This window comes from Panicum virgatum, chromosome 5N (genome assembly GCF_016808335.1).
Source record: "Panicum virgatum strain AP13 chromosome 5N, P.virgatum_v5, whole genome shotgun sequence".
NCBI lineage: Eukaryota > Viridiplantae > Streptophyta > Magnoliopsida > Poales > Poaceae > Panicum > Panicum virgatum.
This window is the reverse complement of record NC_053149.1, coordinates 55,803,917-55,826,702: the sequence shown is the minus strand read 5'-3', so window position 1 is coordinate 55,826,702 and position 22,786 is coordinate 55,803,917. Positions and strand designations below refer to the sequence as shown.

Genomic DNA, 22,786 nt, shown 5'->3' with positions numbered 1-22,786 from the left:
CTAGCTCAAGCACACTTGCTACACTTGCAAAGGATGAATTCTTCAAGGTTGAAGTACAAACAATGTATTAGATCTTCTCTCTTTTGCTCTAAGCACTTGCTCTTCTTCTCAAGGGTGGCCTCAAGTATTCAGGGTGTCAAAGGCACTTCAAATGAGCCAGGGGGTGCCCTTATATAGAGTGGAAAGAGTTACATAGCCGTTGGAAGTTCATTGCAGAAAAATCGAGACCACCGGAAGAACCGACGGGATAGAAAGCGAAAGCATCGGTTCAACCGGTCTCTCTGTGTCCAATTAGTAGCTGTTGGGGTTCTGACACAGTATCCAGGCTTGCGTCATTGCACCGGTGCATTCTCCGTAGGGGCATCGATTCAACCGGTGCTGAAGAGGTTCACTGATCAACTCAAACAAGCTCTCTGGAACATAGCATATCCAATGCACCGGTGCTTGATTCTGAAGCGTCGGTTCAACCGGTGCTGAAGGCGAGTTGAGGTCCACCAAAACATGCTCTCTGGAACATAGTACATCTAATGCACCGGTGCTTATCTTTTGGACCATCGGTTCAACCGGTGCTATAGAGATTGTTGATTTGATTTCTGCTTGCATCCAGAGAGATAGACCGACAGGGCGTCAGAACTTCCGTCAAGCATCGGATGCTCCGATGCTAGGGCATCGGTTAAACCGGTGCTGCTGTTTTTCTTTGTTTTCAACTGAATTGACTTGGATTTGAACGTAACTTCGATTGTTTCTTCTTCGAAGCGTTGTGTTAACTTCTATTGACCATCTTGGGCTGTTTTTGAGCGAGTGTGCAAGATTTCTAAGGCCAACTCAATTTTGGTCAAGCTACTAACTCATGAACCCCTCTTAATAGTACGGTCAAGAACTAAAAACTATAAACCCTAGCTAAATCAAGTGTCCTTCATCTCCTTGTGACACTTGAGACTCGAAAGGTCCTTAATCTTTTAAAATTGAGTCCTTGGCACGCATTGTTGTTCCGAATTGAGGGGTCTCTTTTCACATTTCATATGAGACTAATCTAATCATTAATTTTTCCTTCAAAACAAACGTTAGTCGCATACGGTTGTCATTAATCACCGAAACTTACCATAAGCATCTATCGGCCTAGATGCACTTCAATCTCCCCCTTTTGGTGATTGATGACAACACAAAGTAGAGATACAAAGATATGAAATTGAAACACGATCAACAAGCATGCATTACTAGAAAAGAAGCACATGTAGGGACATGTCAACATAGAGCATACACAATATCCAAATAACATGTCCATACACAAAATCCATGAAGATCCAAACACACCACAAACCACCAAGCTCCCCCTATCTCTACTCCCCCTATCCTATCCTATCTATCTCCCCCTTTGGCAACAAAGAACCAAAAAGAAAGGCGATCTAGTCCTGAGCTGGAGAAGGCGGGGTCTTCAGGCTGGGTCCGGTGGAGAACTGAGCGGCGGAGTCGTTGGCGGCGTCGTCCGTCCAGTCGTCGTCGACCGAAGAGGACTTCTGCTTGACTGGAGTCATCGGAGCAGCAGAAGTAGCTGGAGTAGCGGTAGCAACTGGCTCGGCGACGACCGTGGAGTCCGTCGGAGGAGCAGACATGACGGGAGTCAGGTCTGGCTGAGTGGGGCGCACAACGGACGGACGGAGCACCTCAGGCTGTGAGGGTGACTCAAACGTGAGTGACTGAGCTGAGGGGTGCTGTAGCTGATGCAGAACCTGCTGCTGCCTGAGGAACTCTGCACGCTGCTCGGCTGTCCATACACTAGGCTGTGGAGCATGAGCCGGAGCAGTAGTGGAAGTAGGAGCAGGGCTGGCAAACAACCCGGTCTGAAGAAGTGGTGACATCGGGAAGGACGCCAAGGGTGTCTGCACAAAACCGCCAACAGGTGGAGCAGGAGTGGTGGGGTCGAACTGGAGCTGCTGAGGTGTAGGGAGCTGAGGCTCAGGTAGTCCAGTGTGACGGTACAGCTGACCGAAGCATCCCGAGAAGAAAGTGAACATCTGCTGCTGAATCTGGGACTGTTGCTGAAGCTGTAACCTCATGGCCTCCTGCTGCTGCCGGATCCCCTCAAGTACAAGTGTCTGGGCCTCCTGCTGGCGAGCCTGCTCGGCTTGCATGCTCAGCTGAGCTGCAGCAAACCTATCCTACTAGTCTGAGAGCCTCTGAAGAATAGCAGCGAGTGCATCGGGCTGAGTGACCTGAGCAGTGGTAACTGGAGGAGCAGGGGTGCGGGCTGCACTAGAGGATCCTGTCTCATCATCATGAGCACCTCGAGGGACAGTAACTGTGGGTATGAAATCCTCGTCATCCTCCGAGTCCTCTGAGTCTGTGACCAGGTAGTGTGGGAGCTGGGCCTCTGCTGCTGCAAGTGAAGCGTCCTCAGCTGCAGTGGGATGATCCACAACTCTACCCTCAGCCAAAACACGCTCATCCAGAATCCGCTGTGCTCTGCGCTGGCCTCTCGGGCCACGACGACCGTCTCGAGGAGTAGTAGGCAAGTAAAAACTGAAGTGCGTCCTCGACTGCTCCAGCACATCCATATGCTCATTCTGACTAAGCTGAGCGAGTATCCAGCAGATCCAATGAGCAAAAGGATGGCGACGGTGAACTGTCATCCCATCTAAGATCACGTCCTCTAGCTCGCAGATAAAGAAGTCGACGAGGTCAAAGTCTCGTCCTGTCATGATATATAGTAGAAGCCACTGCTACGGAGCTGTGATCCCCTCATTGTATCCAATCCGGAACAATAGACTCTTCCTCAAAGCTAGGTGTACGGAGTGAGCTATGGGAGTCAGTCTGTCCGGTGTCCTCGGAGTGTCAGGCTAGAAAGGCTGCTGAAAGAGAACGCCGACCTCCTCGTCAGACGGTGCGTGAGTCTCATGAGGACGACGTGGAGGCACTGTGTTGCCATAAGCCTGATAGTGCAAGAAGTGTGGCTCCTTGGCAATCTGAACTCCTAGCAGGGTAGCCAAACGTGCTCGAGTCAGTCTGTAATGCCTCTGCTGGAACATGAAGTCAATGAACTGCCGGTCCTCCTCAACAAATAGGGTGGCGTAGAAAACGTGAACCCACTCTCTGATATACCGGGACCTCTCATTCAGCAGAGCTGGTAGTCCCTCATATCTCTCAAACAAAGAGAGGATAGGAATGCCTCCTGCTGCCACGCGCATAGCTACCCAGTGAAGCATTTTGTGCTCACTGATCTTGATGTCCATCTGAGAATACGCGTGGTAGAAAGACTCCTGGAGCAGAGCTCAGGAAACCACTGCTCCGGGGTGACATATCTCAATCTCTTGACCCTAGGTCCTGGAATGCCCCGAAGATCAAGTAGCTCAACCTGTGGAGGCTCCTCCTCTGCACCACTGTCCTGACCAGCTGCCTCTCTCTCTCTCTCACTATCACGGCCTGCTGCCCTGTGAGTACCACCACCTCGAGTCCGTGGTCGTGAGTGGGACTCAGGTGTGGTCTGAACTGTCTCTGGCTGACGTGAATATCCTGAGCGACGTAACTGCTGCTGTGGCTCCCCCTGAGCATGAGGATCTCTGATCCTGAGTGAACCCTGCCTGTCTGCAGCATCTGCAACTGCCTCAGCTTGCTCTCGCTCGCGGTCCTCATGGGTGCACTTCTTCTTCTTCTGTACAACCATCTTACCATTACCCTTCTTGTCACCAGCCATCTGTCATAGAGAATCGATAGAAGATACTGGAATTAAGATAGGGAATTATGCATATATGAGATATCCACTGAAGGAAAGAATGTCCTTAAGCAAAGCATGGAATGATATGAGCCTATCATGGTGAGATCTAGTGGATAACAACTCACTAACACCCTAAAAAGAACTATCGAAGTAACGAGATTCGATGTGAGTGAGCAAGGCAAGGGTATATATAAACATGTGTGTAAGGGATAATAAAACAAAGATACATCACATTCTAGGAGGGGCAGCACCAAACCCTTGCTAATCCGAGAATCGGTCGAGAAGAAATCGAAGAAGAAACCTAAGAGGCAATTCCTCGAACACCTTGCGTGCACTCGGACCAAGAGTGGAGGGAACTCGAATCGGACTTGAATGCACGCGCGTGGGAGGTAGTCCGGAGCAGGAGAGGATGCGCGTGTGGAGAGAGGCCGTTGGCGGCGGTGAGCGGCGGCGCGTGGGTGGCACAGGCGCGGCGTTGGTGTGACACGGGCGTGGGAGAGTCTGTGCGCGAGCGGCTACGGAGCAGCGCACGAGCGGTGTGTGGGTGCGCGTGAGCGGCGGCGGATGCGGCGTGCGGGCTGTGGCGGAGAGGTGTGCAGGCGGCGGTGCAGTGGATGCACGGGCGAGGGGTGCGGCGGCGGTTCGAAGCGGGAGCAGCGGTTCGCGTGGAGAAGAAGGAGCCTGTGACTGACGCGCGGGGCCCGCAAGAAAAACAAGAGAAAAGGAGCGTGTGGGCCCGCAAACCCTAGACACCGGAAAGACCGATGGTTCAGAGAATTAAGCACCGGTGTAAGTGTCGGTTTGAGTTTGACCAGATCTGAGAGAGTTGAAAACGTGGTCAACAGAGGGCACCGGAAGAACCGCCACTGAGGCATCGGAGCATCCGAAGAGCGTCGGTGCAACTGCAGGTGTAAGGTCCAGAGACACTGCAAGGGCCAAAACTCCACGCAGTAGCACCGGTTGAACCGATGCAAAGGCGTCGGTTCATCCGACAACCATCGGATGCACCGGTGGCCATCGGTGTAACGGTCGGAGGTTGTTCCAGAGACGATGCAGAAACCGAGCCACGAAGACTTAAGCACCGGTTGAACCAATGCATGGAAAACCAGGGCGTCGGTTTAACCGGTGGTGAAGAGAATTTTCTGCTGAACTACAAACTCTACTTCTGATCCAAATTTTTCAAAACCAAAACCACAAACACTCAATTTGGACCATTTTCGAGAGATAACCTCACCCCTCAAACACTCATTCATAGTGCTCGCAAGCTTTTATATAAACATAGGCAAATTAAGATCCAAGCGAAGTTTTAAACACAAAAACCAAATGTATGAGCCACTTTGCCTATGAACTTAGAGATTGAAACTTTAAGTTCGATAGGACGTGACTCAATAGGAATGAAAGCGCAAAATTGATCTTATCACTCTTATAGAGATGATATATCATATTTAGCATGAATATCTTTCTCGAAGTGTGATTTGCTCCCTTGTGATGCTACTAACGTGATGCAATGCCAATGCAAAGCTAGAAATTAAACATGGATGCATTCTATATGACAAGCACATGCATTGCACAAAATGAATCTATCTTGTCAAGTTTGAACCCTTGGCAAGCTTCTTCATGACGAACCATTCTTCATGCCATGAGCGAAACGAAGACCACCGGCTCATGCAAGACCCATGTTCATCACTATCTTGACAAGGTTAGACAAGCCCCTAACATTTGTACATATGAAATGCATCTATATGACCAGGCAATTATATGACGTTAGAAGCATCTAGAACGTTAAACTCACTTCGCAACCTACAAAAGGTGCTCTCATCTAAAGGTTTGGTGAAGATATCCGCCAATCGATCTTCGGAACGAACACCACAAAGTAGTATATCATTCCTTGCCACATGATCTCTTAGAAAGTGATGGCGAATATCTATGTGCTTGGTACGAGGGTGTTGAACCGGGTTATTAGCAATTTTAACGGCACTCTCGTTATCACAAAGGAGCGGGATCCTATCTAATACTACACCAAAGTCCAAGAGGCTTTGCTTCATGTAGAGGATTTGAGCACAACAAGCCCCGGCGGCAATATATTCCGCCTCCGCGGTTGACAAGGCCACGAAATTTTGTTTCTTTGACGACCAGGAGACTAAGGAACGCCCTAGCAAGTGGCACCCACCCGATGTACTCTTGCGATCCACACGGCATCCGGCAAAGTCCGAATCCGAGTATCCCAAAAGTGTAAAACTAGCTCCTTTGGGGTACCACAAGCCTATGCTAGGCGTATGCTTGAGATATCTAAGGATCCTCTTAACGGCACTAATGTGTGATTCCTTAGGATTAGATTGAAAGTGGGCACACATGCATACACTAAACATGATATCGGGCCTAGATGCGGTTAGGTAAAGAAGCGACCCAATCATGGAACGATAGAGAGTTTGGTCAACCGATTTACCTCCCTCATCCAAGTCAAGATGTCCATTAGTTGGCATTGGAGTCTTGATCAGCTTGCAATCATCCATCTTGAATTTCTTGAGAATATCCTTTGTATACTTTTCTTGATGGATGAAAGTCCCTTCCTTCAATTGCTTGATTTGAAACCCAAGGAAGAAATTGAGCTCACCGATCATGGACATCTCGAATTCCCTAGCCATCATTTCTCCAAATTCTTTGCAAAGAGTGGGGTTAGTTGAACAAAAAATGATATCATCAACATAAATTTGACATACAAATAGCTCTTCATTGATGATTCTTGTGAATAGAGTTGTATCCACCCTCCCGATCTTGAAGCCCTTTTTGAGAAGAAAGTCACGAAGGCGTTCATACCAAGCCCTTGGCGCTTGCTTGAGCCCATAGAGCGCCTTGTGCAACCTATAAACATGATTAGGATATCTAGGGTCCTCAAATCTGGGAGGTTGTTCAACAAACACCAACTCATTAATAAAGTCATTTAAGAACGCACTTTTCACATCCATTTGAAAGAGTTTCATGTTATGATGTGAAGCGTACACTAAAAGGATACGGATGGCTTCAAGTCTTGCAACGGGGGCAAATGTTTCACCAAAATCCAACCCTTCAACTTGTGCAAAGCCCTTTGCCACAAGTCTTGCCTTGTTGCGAATCACTACACCATGCTCATCTTGTTTGTTGTGGAAGACCCACTTAATACCAATGATATTCTTGTCTTGAGGACGTTCTTCAAGAACCCAAACTTCATTGCGGGTGAAATTGTTGAGCTATTCTTGCATGGCCATTACCCAATCTGGGTCCTCAAGAGCTTCATCTATATTTGTGGGTTCCAAGCAAGAAACAAACGAGTAATATTCACAAAAAGAGGTATATTGACGTCTACGAGTTCTTACTCCACCGGAGGGGTTACCCATGACCAAGTCAATGGGATGATTTCTTGAAGTTCTTGTAAGCCTCTCTTGTGCTTGAGACGTTGATTCTTCTAGTGATTCGCCATCTTGATCTTGAGCTTGGGCTTGTTCACTTGTGATGTGCGTGTCATCAAATGGAAGTTGTTCTTCAACCACTTGTTCATCTTGGACATCATGGAAAGGAGGTGAGGCATCATCTTCTTCATCAGATGACTCATCATGGTGATGTGATGGTGTAGACTTGTCTTCATCCTTTGAGTCATCCTTGGAAGTGACTTTAACTTGAGTGGATGAGGCTTGTAGCTCTTCTACCTCCTCCTTTGGCTTGACTTGCCCAATAGTAATGTTCTTCATGACTTCTCGAAGTGGTTCATCACCTACATCATCACAAGAGAAAACTTCCCCTTGGGAGCCATTAGTCTCATCAAACTCCACATCACAAGTTTCTTCAATCTTGCTAGTAGCACTATTGAATACTCGATATACTTTGGAGTTTGATGAATAACCAACAAGAAAACCAACATCACATCTACTTTCAAACTTGCCTAGGTGCTTCCTTTTCTTGAATATGTAGCATTTGCAACCAAACACCCGGAAGTAGGAGATGTTGCGCTTCCTCCCAATGAGAAGCTCATAGGGTGTCTTTCCCAAGAAGCGGTGGAGATAAACTCGGTTGGATGCATGGCATGCGGTGTTGATGGCTTTCGCCCAAAATCTTTGTGAGATGCCATAGTCATCCAACATTGCTCTTGCAAGAGTGATTAAAGTCTTGTTCTTCCTTTCCACCATACTATTTTGTTGGGGTGTGTATGTTGATGAAAACTCATGCTTGATCCCCATGTCGTTGCAAAGCTCTTCTACTTGAGTGTGCCTAAACTCCGTGCCATTGTCACTCCGGACCTTCACAACACTTGACTCAAATTCATTTTGAGCTTTCTTGATAAAAATCTTGAAGATCCCCATAGTCTTGCTCTTGTCCTCTAAAAAGAAAGTCCAAGTATATCTAGAGTAATCATCAACAATTACAAGACAATAGAGATTACCGCCAAGACTTTTATAGGTGGTTGGCCCAAAGAGATTCATATGTAGTAGCTCCAAGCTTCTTGATGTTGGCAAATAAGGCTTCATGGGATGTGATGATGCAAATTGCTTCCCGGCTTGACAAGCACTACACAATTTATTTTTGTCAAAAGTAACATCTTTGACACCAACCACCATTCATTTGAAGGCCTTCTTGAGTTGGCTCATGCCAATATGAGCAATGCGGCGATGCCAAAGCCAACCCATGGAGTTCTTGGAGAAGAGACATGTCGCCAAACTTGTATCATTAGATGAGAAATCAACAAGGTAAATGTTACCATGTCGAAATCCTTTGAATATTAAGCTCTTGTCCTCCTTGCTTGTCACTACAACCTCACTATCACTAAAGGTGCATATTAGTCCTAAATCACAAAGTTGAGCAACAGATAACAAATTGAAACTAACTGACACAACAAGCAACACATTAGAGATAGAAAGATCCTTGGTGATGGCTACCTTACCCAAACCTACCACTTTTACTTTTGAGTTATCACCAAAGGTGACATATTCATAATCGCCCACATCTTCATCCAGTGAGGTGAACATCTTTACATAGCCGGTCATGCAAGTATTCTCCTTATGCACTTCATCCCAAAGTGCCTTGCATTGTGGAAGAGAATCTCCTTATGCAAGTATTCTCCTCTTGTCACATTGAACATACATTTGATCATGCTTTCAAGTTCATCCTCAAGTTGTTTCTCCCTATCATGGTTAGTCTTTGAACAATAAGGAGAAGTATGATAACAAGTAGTAGGGTGAGACAACTCCACAAGATCATCACAAGAAGTAGCTATATTGACTTTGATGACTTTCTTTTGAGTTTCTTTTAGTTCTTCATCCAAAGCATCAAAGGCAAGATCAAGTTCTTGATACTTCATACTTAAGTTGGCATGATCAAGCTTAAATTTTTTGTTGCTTGAAGTAAGTGACTTGTTAAGCACAACTACTTCCTCATATTTAACATTCAATTCATCATGCTTAACAAGTAGCTTGTCATGCTCATCTCTAAGTTGTTTGCTAGGAACAATGCTTGTATCATGAGTTTCTACTACCTCATTGTGCCTAACAATCAACTCATCATTTGAGGCCTTAAGCTTGGCATATTCAATTTCAAGAACTTTACATTTTGATTTGTACTTCTTGATTACTTGTTGGTACTCATCTATGATGTTTTGTACTTCGTTAGGAGATAAGCAATGTTCACTTTCATCACTAGAGGAGTCGTCATTATCACTCACCTTGGAGTTACCTCTTGCCATAAAGCACATGGGTGGTGGAGGTAGAGGTGCCTCATCACCATCATCTTCATCATCATGCATGGCAATCCCCACAATCTTTTTCTTGGATTCTTCATCACTTGAGTCATCATTTGAGGATTCACCATCCGTGATCCATTCTCCAAGGAAAGCCTTGACCTTCTCTTTTCTTGTGAAAGACCCTTTCTTCTTGTGGTCATTCTTCTCATGACTTTTCTTTGAAGTCTTGTATTGATTGTCATCATCTTCTTGTTTCTTGTTGAGCTTTGAAGGCTCCGGACAATCATATGAGAGGTGGCCATATTTGCCGCAATTGTAACACATTTTCTTAACATTTTCCTTGCTTTTCCGGGTACGAAACTTGTTTTTCTTGGGGTCATAGTTGTACCCTCTCTTATTCAACATTGACATCATCTTGGAGGTCTTCCTCATGAGAAGTGCTAGCTCAACATCACCATCTTCATTACTTGAATCTTCGTTAGCTTCATCTTCGCTTGATCTTGGTGATGGAACTTTGCACTTGTTCTTTTTCTTGGACTTATGATCACTCTTAGCTTTGAGTGCAAGATCTCTCTTGTCTTGCGGTGGATCAACTTCTCCCAAGAGGAACATCTCATGAGACCGAATCTTCCCAACAACATCACTCACTTCAAGTGTTTCAAGATCCTTCTCATAGAGCAATGAGGTGACGATGTTGTATTTTGGCTTGTGTAGACAATGAAGGATCTTCCGGATGATATCACTTGTAGACAAAGGAGAAATTTCAAGAGCGTTAATGTCCTCAATAAGCACATTCAATCGAGTATACATTTGTTCAACCAATTCATTTGGAAGCATTTTGAATTCATTAAATTTTTCCTTAAGCACTTGATATTTTTCTTCACGAAGCTTTTTAGAACCAACATAAGTAGCTTCAAGTGCTTCCCAAATTTCATGAGAGGTCTTTTTGCTGTGAACACGTGCAAAGATCTCCTCACTAAGAGCATCAAACAAAGCATTCTTCGCTCTAGCACCATATTTGACTTGATCTACATTCCACGGACCAACAATAGGTTTTTCCGTGACCGCCCAAGCGATGGGGTTAATAGCCTCAAGGTAACCCGCCATGCGAGCTTTCCAATAAGCATAATTTCTCCCATCGAGCTTGGGTGGACCACCACTTCCCCCGGCCATTCTCTAGGATTTTAAGCCTAAAAAGAGAGCCCTTGCTTTGATACCAATTGAAAGTATCGTGGCCCAAGAAGGGGATTTGAATTGGGACTTTTTCAATTTCTACTTAGTCTTTAACCTAGACAAGTATTGCCCAATCTACAAATTTGAAACCTAATCACTAGAGCATGCTAGCAAAAGGTCCTTAGGTAGGTAAGCACACTATCATGATCATTTTGTCTAGATGAAAGCACACTAGCAAGATCAAAACCTAAGCAAGAGCTCACACTACCATGCTAGTTGTCTTAGTCAATCTACAAGCAATCAAAAGCAAGAATAACAACAAAAGGATTTAATTGCTTGAAATAAAAGTAAGCGACACGAGACAACCGGATTTTTTCCCATGGTATCGAGGAGTTGACGCTCCCCCCTAATCCACGTTGGAGCACCCACACAAGGGTATAGCTCGCTTGCTTCACCAAGGAGCAAGTGATCACTAAGAATGCTCATTCTCCATCTCCGGAACGGCGAGCTTCACACCGTGTACAATCTTCTTGTCTTGGGGCTCCCACAAACTCCAAGAGCTCACCAAGAACCTCCCAATCACCAAGACCGGCTAGGTACTGTCAAACACCAAGAGTAACAAGCTCCTAAGTCTTCACTTGACCTACACTCAGTTGGCCCTAGCTCAAGCACACTTGCTACACTTGCAAAGGATGAATTCTTCAAGATTGAAGCACAAACAATGTACTAGATCTTCTCTCTTTTGCTCTAAGCACTTGCTCTTCTTCTCAAGGGTGGCCTCAGGTATTCAGGGTGTCGAGACCACCGGAAGAACCGACGAGATAGAAAGCGAAAGCATCATTTCAACCGGTCTCTCTATGTCCAATTAGTAGTCGTTGGGGTTTTGACACAGTATCCAGGCTTGCGTCATTGCACCGGTGCATTCTCCGTAGGGGCATCGGTTCAACCGGTGCTGAAGAGGTTCACTGATCAACTCAAACAAGCTCTCTGGAACATAGCATATCCAATGCACATGTGCTTGATTCTGAAGCGTCGGTTCAACCGGTGCTGAATGCGAGTTGAGGTCCACCAAAACATGCTCTCTGGAATATAGTACATCTAATGCACCGGTGCTTATCTTTTTGACTATTGGTTTCAACCGATGCTATAGAGATTGTTGATTTGATTTCTGCTTGCATCCAGAGAGATAGACCGACAGGGCGTCAGAACTTCCGCCAAGCATCGGATGCTCCGATGCTAGGGCATCGGTTAAACCGGTGCTGTTGTTTTTCTTTGTTTTCAACTGAATTGACTTGGATTTGAACGTAACTTCGATTGTTTCTTCTTCGAAGCGTTGTGTTAACTTCTATTGACCATCTTGGGCTGTTTTTGAGCGAGTGTGCAAGATTTCTAAGACCAACTCAATTTTGGTCAAGCTACTAACTCATGAACCCCTCTTAATAGTACGGTCAAGAACTAAAAACTATAAACCCTAGATAAATCAAGTGTCCTTCATCTCCTTGTGACACTTGAGACTATAAATATCCTTAATCTTTTAAAATTGAGTCCTTGGCATGCATGATTGTTCCGAATTGAGGGGTCTCTTTTCACATTTCATATGAGACTAATCTAATCATTAATTTTTTCTTCAAAATACACGTTAGTCGCATACGGTTGTCATTAATCACCGAAACTTATCATAAACATCTATCGGCCTAGATGCACTTCACCAAGTCACGTAATGGCTGATATGACATGGCTCAATCTCAGCCTCAGTGGCGATCTGATGGCTATGAGTTCCGGTGGACAAGCTCACACTATGGTCATGAAGTTTTTTTTTGGATGAATGACACGCAAATAGACACTGTGATTGTTGTGACTGGAAGCCTGACTAATTGTGCCTGGCGAGGCATTTTGGCTTCTTACAAATCACTTGGGTGGTAACAAATTTCGATGGTTCCAGCAACTGCAGTTCTTCCTTCAAAACAAATTGATCTCAACAACATTATGTGAGAAAATTCTAGAAGAAACAGGAGACTCATTTCGAACACCATGCTTTTGTGGCATACTCTTTCCGTTCCATAAAAAGCATAATTCTAATTTTTCCAAAGAGATTAGTGTTATTGGCAAGTTACCACAGTAACCTTAGTAATTGTCTTAATCCCACTGATCTAGATATAGATGGTGTTCAATCTCCACAGAGTTAGTTATAACATGAAGACAATTCATTCTAAAAGATGTATTTGAAAGGATAAGTCAGGTAATTTATTGGAAGAATTACACTTTTTGTGAGATTTTTTTATTTAGTTTTAGAATTATACACATCATCATGGGACCAGAGGCGGAGGCTCCAGGTCTAGAGCCCCTATAGACCTAAAACAAACCATGGAGCCCCCTTGAGCACCCCCCCCCCCCCCCCCATTTTTAGAAGAAAAGAGGAAGAAGAAGGATAGGAAGAAGAAATCAACCCCCTTTTAATCAATTCTAGATCCGCCATTCCATGGGACGGAGGGAGAGGGAGTAGGACAATAGATCGAAATGGATGGCAACGACAATGGTATCGGGACAAATCCAAGCACAACGTGCTGACATACAATACTCTCTCTCTCTCTCTGATCAGTGTTGCTTGTAAAAGAGAAACCAGTGGTGCCGCATAGGCTAGCAGCGTCTCCAACTCTCGTACGTGCTCCCTGGCATGGGGGGGGGGGGGGGGGGGGGGGTTCTACTTCGATCTCGCTGAGGGATTAACAAATAAATCTGCATGACAGGAGAGATATACTCGATCCGTCCGCCGGCCACCGCGCCCGCGCGCCCCACGACCAGCGGAGCCCCGTCGGACCAGGCAATATGTCCACGCGCTGCAGCATGGTGTTAAACGGACGAGAAGCGCAGGTCGCAAAGGGAAAGTAAATCTGAAAGAAGCCAGGCACTGGGAGTTGGAGACGCTTACTAGTTCCTACTGGCTTCGGCAGATTGATAAATCATACAGGTAGATCTCAGCTCAGCTTGTCAAGAAACTAGTTCGTTTCTTGTCAAAGCACACGCTGACAAAAGGTCTTTCAGTTCGCCGCTCTATCTCTCTCTCTCTCTCTTACTGTCACCTGATGAATCCAGTCTATCACATTCTAATTCTCCGGCAGGTGTTCTCCTACCCGGCCGAGACGGTCAGTAAAGGCACCACTGCCTGTGTACAGATCGTTCACATTCTAATTCTTCCTTGGCCCCCAGGTTCGTTGCAATTGGGTTCTTTCCCGTGGCTGAACATTCCGTCGAACAGTTGTGGTGAGGCTCCGAGCTTGGATTTTCTTTCTTGGTTGCTTGCACGGACAGCTCCATGACAGTTTTGTAGTATCCAGTATTTGTTTTAGTTCCATTTGTCACAGACAAGAAGACGACGATTCTCTATTGATGGTTCAAATGGTTTCTCCGTGAGACCTACTCCCAGTCCTGCATGCATATTTATTGGACAGACTTCAATTTTCATTATTTTTTTCAAAACGGAACCGGCATGAGCTTTGCCGTTCATATATTAATACAGAGGAAAAGAGATGTACTCCTAGACGAATTTAATTTCTCGTGCCCCTCTTTTGACGAAATGGGCACTCTCGTCCAACTTACGGTTAGAAAACAAAGGTATATTTAGATAAATTCTTTGTTTTGGGGTTTATATTTCTTTTTGAAAAGATGGGGTTTATATTTCTGTAAATACAGTGCTGATTAGTACTAAGAAAATAAAAAATTGACAAAAGGTATTTTGTCGCTCTCTTTCTCTGTCTTCTGTGACACGTCCATAATAACATTCTACTAATTCTCTGTCACGCGTTCTCACTCCTACCGGAGATGGTCAGTAAAGGCCCCACGGCCGGATCGCATGTGCTCAGCGAAATCAGCCGCGTGCTGGGCGCTCGCGAAGCACGTGTCCACATCCACACAGGTCGGGCCGTCGGGGTACGCGCGCACGGTGGAGTTCTGGCAAGAAAGTTTGCGGGACACGAGGCCGGCGACTAGCAGCCGATGATCGAGACGGCCAGAAACACGAGTACCTTTTGCAGCTAGGCTCGTCGCGGGGCGAAGTGGCACCCGGCAGGCCATGCGCGCGCGTGTGCTGGCCGGCGGTCGTGCCTGCCCACGTTTTTCATCACCTCCCCCGGCCCTCCTCCCAGTGGATGTGGATAGATGTGGAAGTTAGCTAGTACTCCTAGTCCTAGATTGTGAGCTTCGGAACGTCCAAGCGGTGCTGTGTCACTGTGTGTGTGGTGCCAATACCAACCAGGCGGCTCTGAGCTGGCTGAGCAGCAGCAGCCACAGCGACCCAACCAAAAACCAACCCAAGCGGCGGCGACGGCGAGCACATGGAGCGCGTGCGCCTGATATGGGCTCTGTTTGGATACAACAGATAATCTTTAATCCTCCTCTTTTAGTTCCAAATTATTCCTCATGCATCTAAATATATAGGATAAATTTTGAGCTAAAGTGAATTATCCCTCCCAAAATCTTTAGCCCCTCCAAAAAGTGATAATGAGGCTATTTTTACATGATCCCCACAAAAAGATGAGTATGCACACACATCTTGACATGAGAATGGAAGAGAGAGGGTGTGCATTAGACCAATCTCAATGTGGTGTCATTGTAGTGCCATGGACATTAAATATACTGACATGGCAGTCTTATTATGAAGAGAAAGGAGAGAGAGTATCATCACTATGATACTTTTTTGACTCGATTACCTAGTTTACTGACTTGGTAACCGTCGATGACACTCCTATTGAGATTGGCCTTACCCCATGGATTCAAATAACCCACCTTGAGCTAATCCTTAGCCTATTAATTTAAAACTAAATATTATCCCTCAAAATTAACCTTCCAAACATACATGCCCGTGATCGTCGATCGACCCACTGCAAAATCCATCGATCTCCGCATCAAAAAGAAAAATCTGCTGTCGTTTGCCTCTGGAAAAAAAAGGAATAATTCGCAGTTGTTCGGCAGGGGGAGGACATGTCACCTTTCGGGCCCATGAATGCGTTGCTGGGCTGCGTGGCGGAGAGGTGAAGACGACCACGACCACCATTGAATTCGTTCCGGACTCGGGGACGTTGGACGGAGGACGGGCGCGGAGGTCGGATCATCAATGGCCAACTGTTCTCGCCACCAATGCGCGCGCTGACCGACTTGACCGGAAAGCGACGTGGCGACGCCGACGTCCCGCTCGAGGCTTGGCGCTTGTACTCCGGCGCGGCGCATCGCCCCGGCCGCTTGCCCCAGATCGGCAGCGGCATCGGCGCGCGGCCACCGGCCGGCCGCCCTGTATCTCCGCAACTGCCTGCCATGTGCCATCCCCTATCCCCATCCGAATTGAAGCGAACTCTGCAGCCGAGCAACGCTCGGCCGGAAGCCACAGGCCGGAGAGACATGGCGGTGGTGTGCACGGACGACGTCGCCTGTCGATGAAGGCTTGCCATAGGGGCCAAGTTAAGTTCTGGTCAGCAAATTAACGGCCCGAGATTTTGGCCATGGCCATCAAAATGGACTAGAGTGGCCAAAGTAGAGGGTCACTACTGGGGGTATTTAGTTCCCTCCTAAAAATTTTACAACCCGTCACATCAAAGTGAATCTTGTTATATTTAGAAGTATTAAATAAAATATATTTACAAATTTTTTTTACACAAATGAGTTGTAAATCGCGAGACGAATCTAATGAGTCTATTTAATTCATGATTTGCAATAATAATGCTACAGTAACTATCTGCTAATTATGGCTTAAGTAGCCAAAATTGGTGGAGAAAAATGGTCACAGTAACCAAAACTTGGCGTGTCCACACGTACAGGAGCCGACGATACTTTTTATCAGTATATATCAAAACTTGCCAATATATTCTCTTTGCATTGTGATTTTAATTTTGTTTACCAAAAAAGATCAACATGTACAATTAGTGGATCAGGGGTATTTTAGTCAATTGAGTCTCCTTTACCTTTTTTTCATGAATCAAGCTCCAGCCATCTAGCCAAATGTTTTTAGAAGCAATTTTGATTGAACACTGAATGCACTTTCTACTAGTAATAAATGCTAAACGAGGGGAAAAAAGGCACAATAATGCTTTTGTGCATAACAAAAACTTCTTTGATAGGGCCAAAAGTAGAAGACAAAAGTACTATTTATAGAAAAAGAAATAGATAATCCTAAATTCAAAGGTCGACAACAACTATGCCCACTAATATTTCCATTTTGTTGTATCCTTTCTTTTTCTTTAATATATAAACAGTAGGGGATTATCCCTCATGTTTGATAAAAAAATATTTCCATTTTGTATAGGGTTTGTTTGGTTGGATACTAAAATGTTAGCATGCTAAGATATCAGAGTGGCAAAACGTGGCATGCCAATCTTTTTATCAAAATCTTGGCAAGTTTATAATATCACTTTGTTAGGTGGGCTATTTTTTGGTCTTCAACCAAACGAGTGCCAAAAGTTATGAGCTTGCTCATATTTTAGTACGGTATATTTCGGAAGCAAACCAATCAACCCTATAGTCTCAATTGTTGTTCTCTATTTCTGAAATATACATGTTGTTCAGGATGAGTACATTATTTTATTTTAAAAAGAGAGCGGATAACTTTATAATGGGTACACAAGTGCACAAACATGCTTCACGTGCACAAGTGAATGGACACAAAAAATAAAAATGGGTACAAGTAGCGTGGTTCGTATAAACAGCAATGAAGATAGGCAGATGGAACTCCTCGAAGAAGACGAAGGGCTGCCCATACATAAAGTTTGTTTTTTTTTTGCAAGCAACACCGTTGTGCAACTCAAGCATCACCCACTATTCATCAATCAATCGTATAGTTTTCCATCATGGACATATTCCCATGCTCTTCCCCAACGTGATGATGACGTGGGCCGGCTGCAGATCGACGGCCGGAGAGCTTCAATCTGAATGCGGTCTTGTTGTGCTTGAGCCTTTTTTTTTTTCTTACGAGGATTTGACTTCTTTCTTTCTATTTGGAGTTCGAATGTGCTGGAATCGCTTGAAGATTTGTTTGTAGTGTTCCGCAATCTGTAACTGTTCAGAGAATAAAACGAGTGCCTATGTTCACTTTGGTTTTCTTTCTTCCTTTTATTCCTGGGCAAAAAATTCTGATGGAGAAGAAGAAGGGCGTAGCTTGATTGGAGAGCAAGCCGAGCGTGGCACTGCATGAAACGTTTCCACGAGCCCACAGTTCATCCTCAAAACTCACCCATATTTGTTTGTTTGCATCCGGAAAGTGACTTTTTCCCCCAGCCTGCCACGGCCACCAGCTCGGCAGTTGGCAGGCCGTCGCGGTCCATAAATAAACGTGTGCCCACAAATCTGTTCGCCCGCACCAACCACAATCCCCAGCGCGGCACACGCGCAGCACGCGGCAGCGCGCCTCGCTTCTCCTCCTCCTCAGCTCGCTCCCTCTCCCATACTGCCTCCGCAGAATTCCGCTCCCTCCTCGTCTCCTCCCGCGCCGACGCGAGGTGGGGGAGGGCTCCGACTCCGAGGGCGCAATGGCAACGGCGGGGGTGGCGGTGGCCAACGGCTCCGGCGGCGCCGACACGAGGGCCGCGTTCAAGGAGATATACAGCACGCTCAAGGAGGAGATGCTCGAGGACCCCGCCTTCGAGTTCACCGACGAGTCGCTCCAGTGGATCGACCGCGTAATGCTCTCTTCCTCCGCTTAGTTTTTACCCTGGGTGTTGGCTTGATCTGGTCTGGCGGAGGGGGCCTATATGCTCGCGTAAGAGCTTCGGGGGTTTATTTTTTTACCAGGTTTAGTGGGCTTTCGGTGGTTCCGAGGATTTGACGCCTGACGGTTGAAATTCTCCCAGTTTGCGTGATTACGTGTTAAATAGTTTTAGAATGCTATGGAGAGAGGAGTCGTGTACATAAACACGAAGGATTGATGTTTTTGATCGGTTTAATTAGACTTGTTAGAGTTGGATTATTCAGGAAGTCCGAGCGACAAAGTCTGTTATCTCTTAATCTCTGTCTTTCTCTTACGCACACATTAAAAGGAGACTCAGCAAATATGAAACAAGGGATGTGATTAGGACTTTGGGTTTACTCTAATCTATCTAAAAGGGCCGACCAATTCGTTGCGAAAGGCTTAGCTGTGTTGTGAAATCTGTTAGCGTTTGAGTTGTTGTTCCTGATCCTTGACACATTATGGTTGCTAAGGGGTTTTCTAATATACCATCTAGGACTTCGGTAATTGACTAGTTTTTTGTTTAAGAAAAGTGTGTTGCTGCCTGAACAGAATTAAGTTTAGCATGTCACCTTGTTGTTACTAAAGTTAAGTTGTGTCTCAGTGTCTGACTAAGCCCTGAATCAGGAAGAAATAATAATGATGCTGAATCACTAGTCGTGGTCACAAATTCTTGTCAAACTGTTACCTTATATCAGAGATTATCTTTAGAAAATATTCAGATTGTTCATATGGAAACGATTTCATTTTATTTGAGGAAATACTATCACCATACAAAAAAAATGGTTGCTTAGAACATATGTGCTTGTAAAAACCAAGGTAAGAAATAGCGGGTTAAGATATTTAGCGGAAGCCCTTCTAAAAAGCTAAAAGAGCTATAGCGAAAGCTAAATCATTTAGCGGAATAATAAAATAATCAATAATTACATATAAATTTAGAAGAATCATTGGTCTAACACTCTAAAAATAGACTTAACACATATCTTGATTGTCCAACTATGTCTCCACTGTTTTGTTTATGATCTACTCTAGTTATAATGTTCTTTATTTCTTTTGAATAAATCTTTAGCGGACATAGCAGACATTTATTACCGCTAAATCCTATAAAATCACCTTTAGCGGACATAGCGGTCAAATGTTGTATAGCATAGCGGTAGGTCTCCTAAAAAGCTAATAGCGGGCTATTAGCTGGCTATTTTGTACATTGGTAAAAACTAATATATAAAAAGCATCTCAGGGACCTAGATATCTGAAGTGCTAGAAATTCTGACTAAGTTGTAAAAATCACAAGAAATCTGCCTGTTATTACATTAAGTAAGTCAGTTTCCATTGTTTAAGCAGAGGAACAACTGCAAGTTGAAGGAAAATTTGGAGCGTCACAACATGTCTTAAAGAATGCCATACCTTATACTTTGCTTGGCACTTAGTAGTGAAGTTGACGGATTGCTTCTGTCGCCTGTCCCTTTTGTAAACTACAAGTGTTTTTATTGGTTGTTCACAGTGGATACAAATTGAGCGACTTCACTGGGAAGGTCTTATAACTTATAAGAATCCACCAGTATTCTCATGTTCGTTTGCAGTTTGTGGTCTGCAATCTGCATAAACCGGAAATCCACATAATGAGTTCTATTGTTTCTGATTATATCCTTCTTTTAGTTTCTTCTGTTAAGTTTGTGATACTATAACTAGCTTAGAGAGCTTTTTTTCAACTTTTTTGTTTCGTTTGGAGCAGATGGTTGATTACAATGTGCTCGGAGGAAAGTGCAACCGCGGGCTCTCAGTCATTGATAGCTACAAGATATTGAAGGGTGTCGATGTTCTGAGCAAGGAGGAGACATTTCTGGCCTGCACCCTTGGTTGGTGTATTGAATGGGTAATACTCCCCGACAATGTTGTTTTGAACATGTTTGTTGAATCTTAATAGCATGAAATCTTTTCTAATGTGGTAACCTTAATTATTATTTCCCATTTGTCAGCTTCAAGCTTATTTTCTGGTGCTTGATGATATCATGGACAACTCCCAGACACGACGTGGGCAGCCTTGCTGGTTTAGGGTGCCTCAGGTCAGCTGAGGATCAATTATCTTTTTTGTGCACCAAATTATTTGGGTACGTTATTTTTATGATGGCTGTATCGAGGGCTTACCTGAGAAGGATTCGATGCTGACACCGATTATCGAAGAATTGTTCATCTATTAAAAGTTGACTTCCATGCTGCATGTTTCTATTTGATCTCTTCTTATAAGCAACTTATTTTCATGCCCATTTCTGTTTATTCTCCTCGTAGGGAATGGTTGTATACTAGTGTGTTATTGAGTGCAAACAGATTGTTTTCGGCTTTTAGCCTGCAAACTTTGACACCTATTGCTGGGCTTCTGTTCGCAGGTTGGCCTCATTGCTGTAAATGACGGGATTATCCTTCGCAATCATATTTCACGGATCCTTCAACGCCACTTCAAAGGAAAGCCCTATTATGTTGATCTCATTGATTTGTTCAATGAGGTAATACTATCTTCTGACATAAGCATAGGTTCATGCAAAACTTACTGAATTCTTCTAAACAATGACTGACTCTCTTTTTACATTTGTAGGTTGAGTTCAAGACTGCTTCAGGGCAGTTGTTGGATCTTATCACTACTCATGAGGGTGAAAAGGACCTAAGTAAATATAACTTGACGATGTAAGCATTTAAACACAGCAGCAGTAACGCAATTCACATGCTTTGCTTCCTTGCATGATTTATTGCATATATCTTGGTAACCACATGTAGTAAAAGAAAATCTTTACCACTGCCTGTGTAGTTCCAGAATGAGGTATCATTATTTGTTTGGTACCTGAAACTTGGGATATCATATTTTTTATTGCTATTTTTTTTATTGATTTGCATTTTGCAGTCACCGACGCATTGTTCAGTACAAGACAGCCTACTATTCATTTTATCTCCCTGTAAGAGATATAATTCCATATGTTCCTTTTAATTGGGGATGGTAATCATAGTATTTAACTAGATGTCTCTCGTGACAATATTCTACTACATTCAAGGTTGCATGTGCACTGCTGCTGGCTGGTGAGAACTTGGATAACTTTGGTGATGTAAAGAACATTCTTGTTGAAATGGGAACATATTTTCAAGTCCAGGTAATGATCTTGTTGCTTCTAGGTGGAATGTTATGAATTGTCTGTACTCTATATTGAACTACATCTGATTAATCATATTTCTCTACAGGATGATTATCTAGATTGTTTTGGTGATCCTGAATTCATTGGCAAGGTTAGCACTTGCACCTTTTAGTTTTACTAATTTAAATGGGTGTAACTGTGGGGCAGATTGCAGTCAAGGTCCTATTTTCTTTAGTTTATGTTCTTATCAACATGAACTCTTATCACAGATCGGAACTGATATTGAAGACTACAAGTGTTCTTGGTTAGTTGTGCAAGCTCTTGAACGTACTGATGAGGACCAAAAGAAAATCCTATTTGTAAGTACTTTTACCTTGATCCATTTTCGGAACAAAGAAGATAGTATCTAAACTCTACTCCCCTTATGTCTGGTCAACAGGAAAATTATGGGAAGTCCGATCCAGCATGTGTTGCAAAGGTGAAAGACTTGTACAAAGAGCTTAATCTGGTGGTATGTCCTGACCGTTATGTTCTTATCATTTACAGTGAAGTCAGCATGTAAAATTCACGGATAGCAGCATAAGCCATAATACAGACAGACTCTGTCGCACAGTGTCTCTGACGCCTTAGTGAACAACAATATTCGCGTTATCTATAATAAACTATAAAAATCTAACACCTTATGCAATTGGTTTGGCTCAATATGTTGAAACAACATCCAAATTTTGCGTTTGCCTGTGGCAGAACCTGGCAATTATTTTAATACATTTTCTGTTTCGGTGATGTCCTTCCTCGTTGGCATAAATCCAGGAGGTTTTCCATGAGTACGAGAGGGAGAGTTACAACAAGCTGACGGCCGACATCGAGGCCCAGCCGAACAAGACGGTTCAGACCGTTCTGAAGTCCTTCCTGCACAAGATCTACAAGAGGGACAAGTAGAGCTCAGCTGCGTGTGTGGAGAACCTTTTCCACCTATGCTAGCGACGTTTTCGACGCACTATGCTTTCTGTGTTTCGTGGGTAGCAGCATGTATTTCGTTCACTCTGTACCGTACTAGCGGTTTTATATATGTAATGTAATAAAGCACATGCTCCCGGTTTCACAGGCTTGTGTCGCTAGCATTTTCCCTGTCCCTGCTGTGTTCACCCTGCCCTTTCCATTCTAACAATTTGGGGTGGTGAAAACCCAGGCGCTAAATATTTCTGGTTGCTGTGCTTGAACGCGACGGCCTTGATGTGGTGCCAGGCAGGCACCCAAGGGGTGGTGAGTGGTCAGAACGAGCGGTAGCTCGGACGGTAATGGCTCAAGTGTGCGTCTATATGTGAGTTCAGATACTACAGCTTATACTACAGCTTGTACTCTAGTAT

At 44.5% G+C, this 22,786-nt stretch overlaps 1 protein-coding gene across 2 annotated transcripts; it reads left to right on the top strand.

Moving 5' to 3' along the window:
* Positions 1-17,920: 17,920 nt before the first annotated feature.
* On the top strand, positions 17,921-22,527 carry LOC120673149 (farnesyl pyrophosphate synthase-like). Of its 2 annotated transcripts, none has more exons than XM_039953860.1 (11): positions 17,921-18,253; positions 20,033-20,173; positions 20,277-20,363; positions 20,685-20,801; positions 20,891-20,979; positions 21,194-21,245; positions 21,342-21,437; positions 21,526-21,570; positions 21,689-21,778; positions 21,859-21,930; positions 22,230-22,527. In XM_039953860.1, exons 1-11 carry the CDS (start codon positions 18,104-18,106, stop codon positions 22,356-22,358), a joined length of 1,068 nt encoding a protein of 355 aa, XP_039809794.1. In that variant the 5' UTR covers positions 17,921-18,103; the 3' UTR covers positions 22,359-22,527. The 2 variants fall into 2 exon arrangements, with proteins under 2 accessions (XP_039809794.1, XP_039809795.1); XM_039953861.1 differs by having other exon boundaries at positions 22,200-22,333.
* Positions 22,528-22,786: the final 259 nt, after the last annotated feature.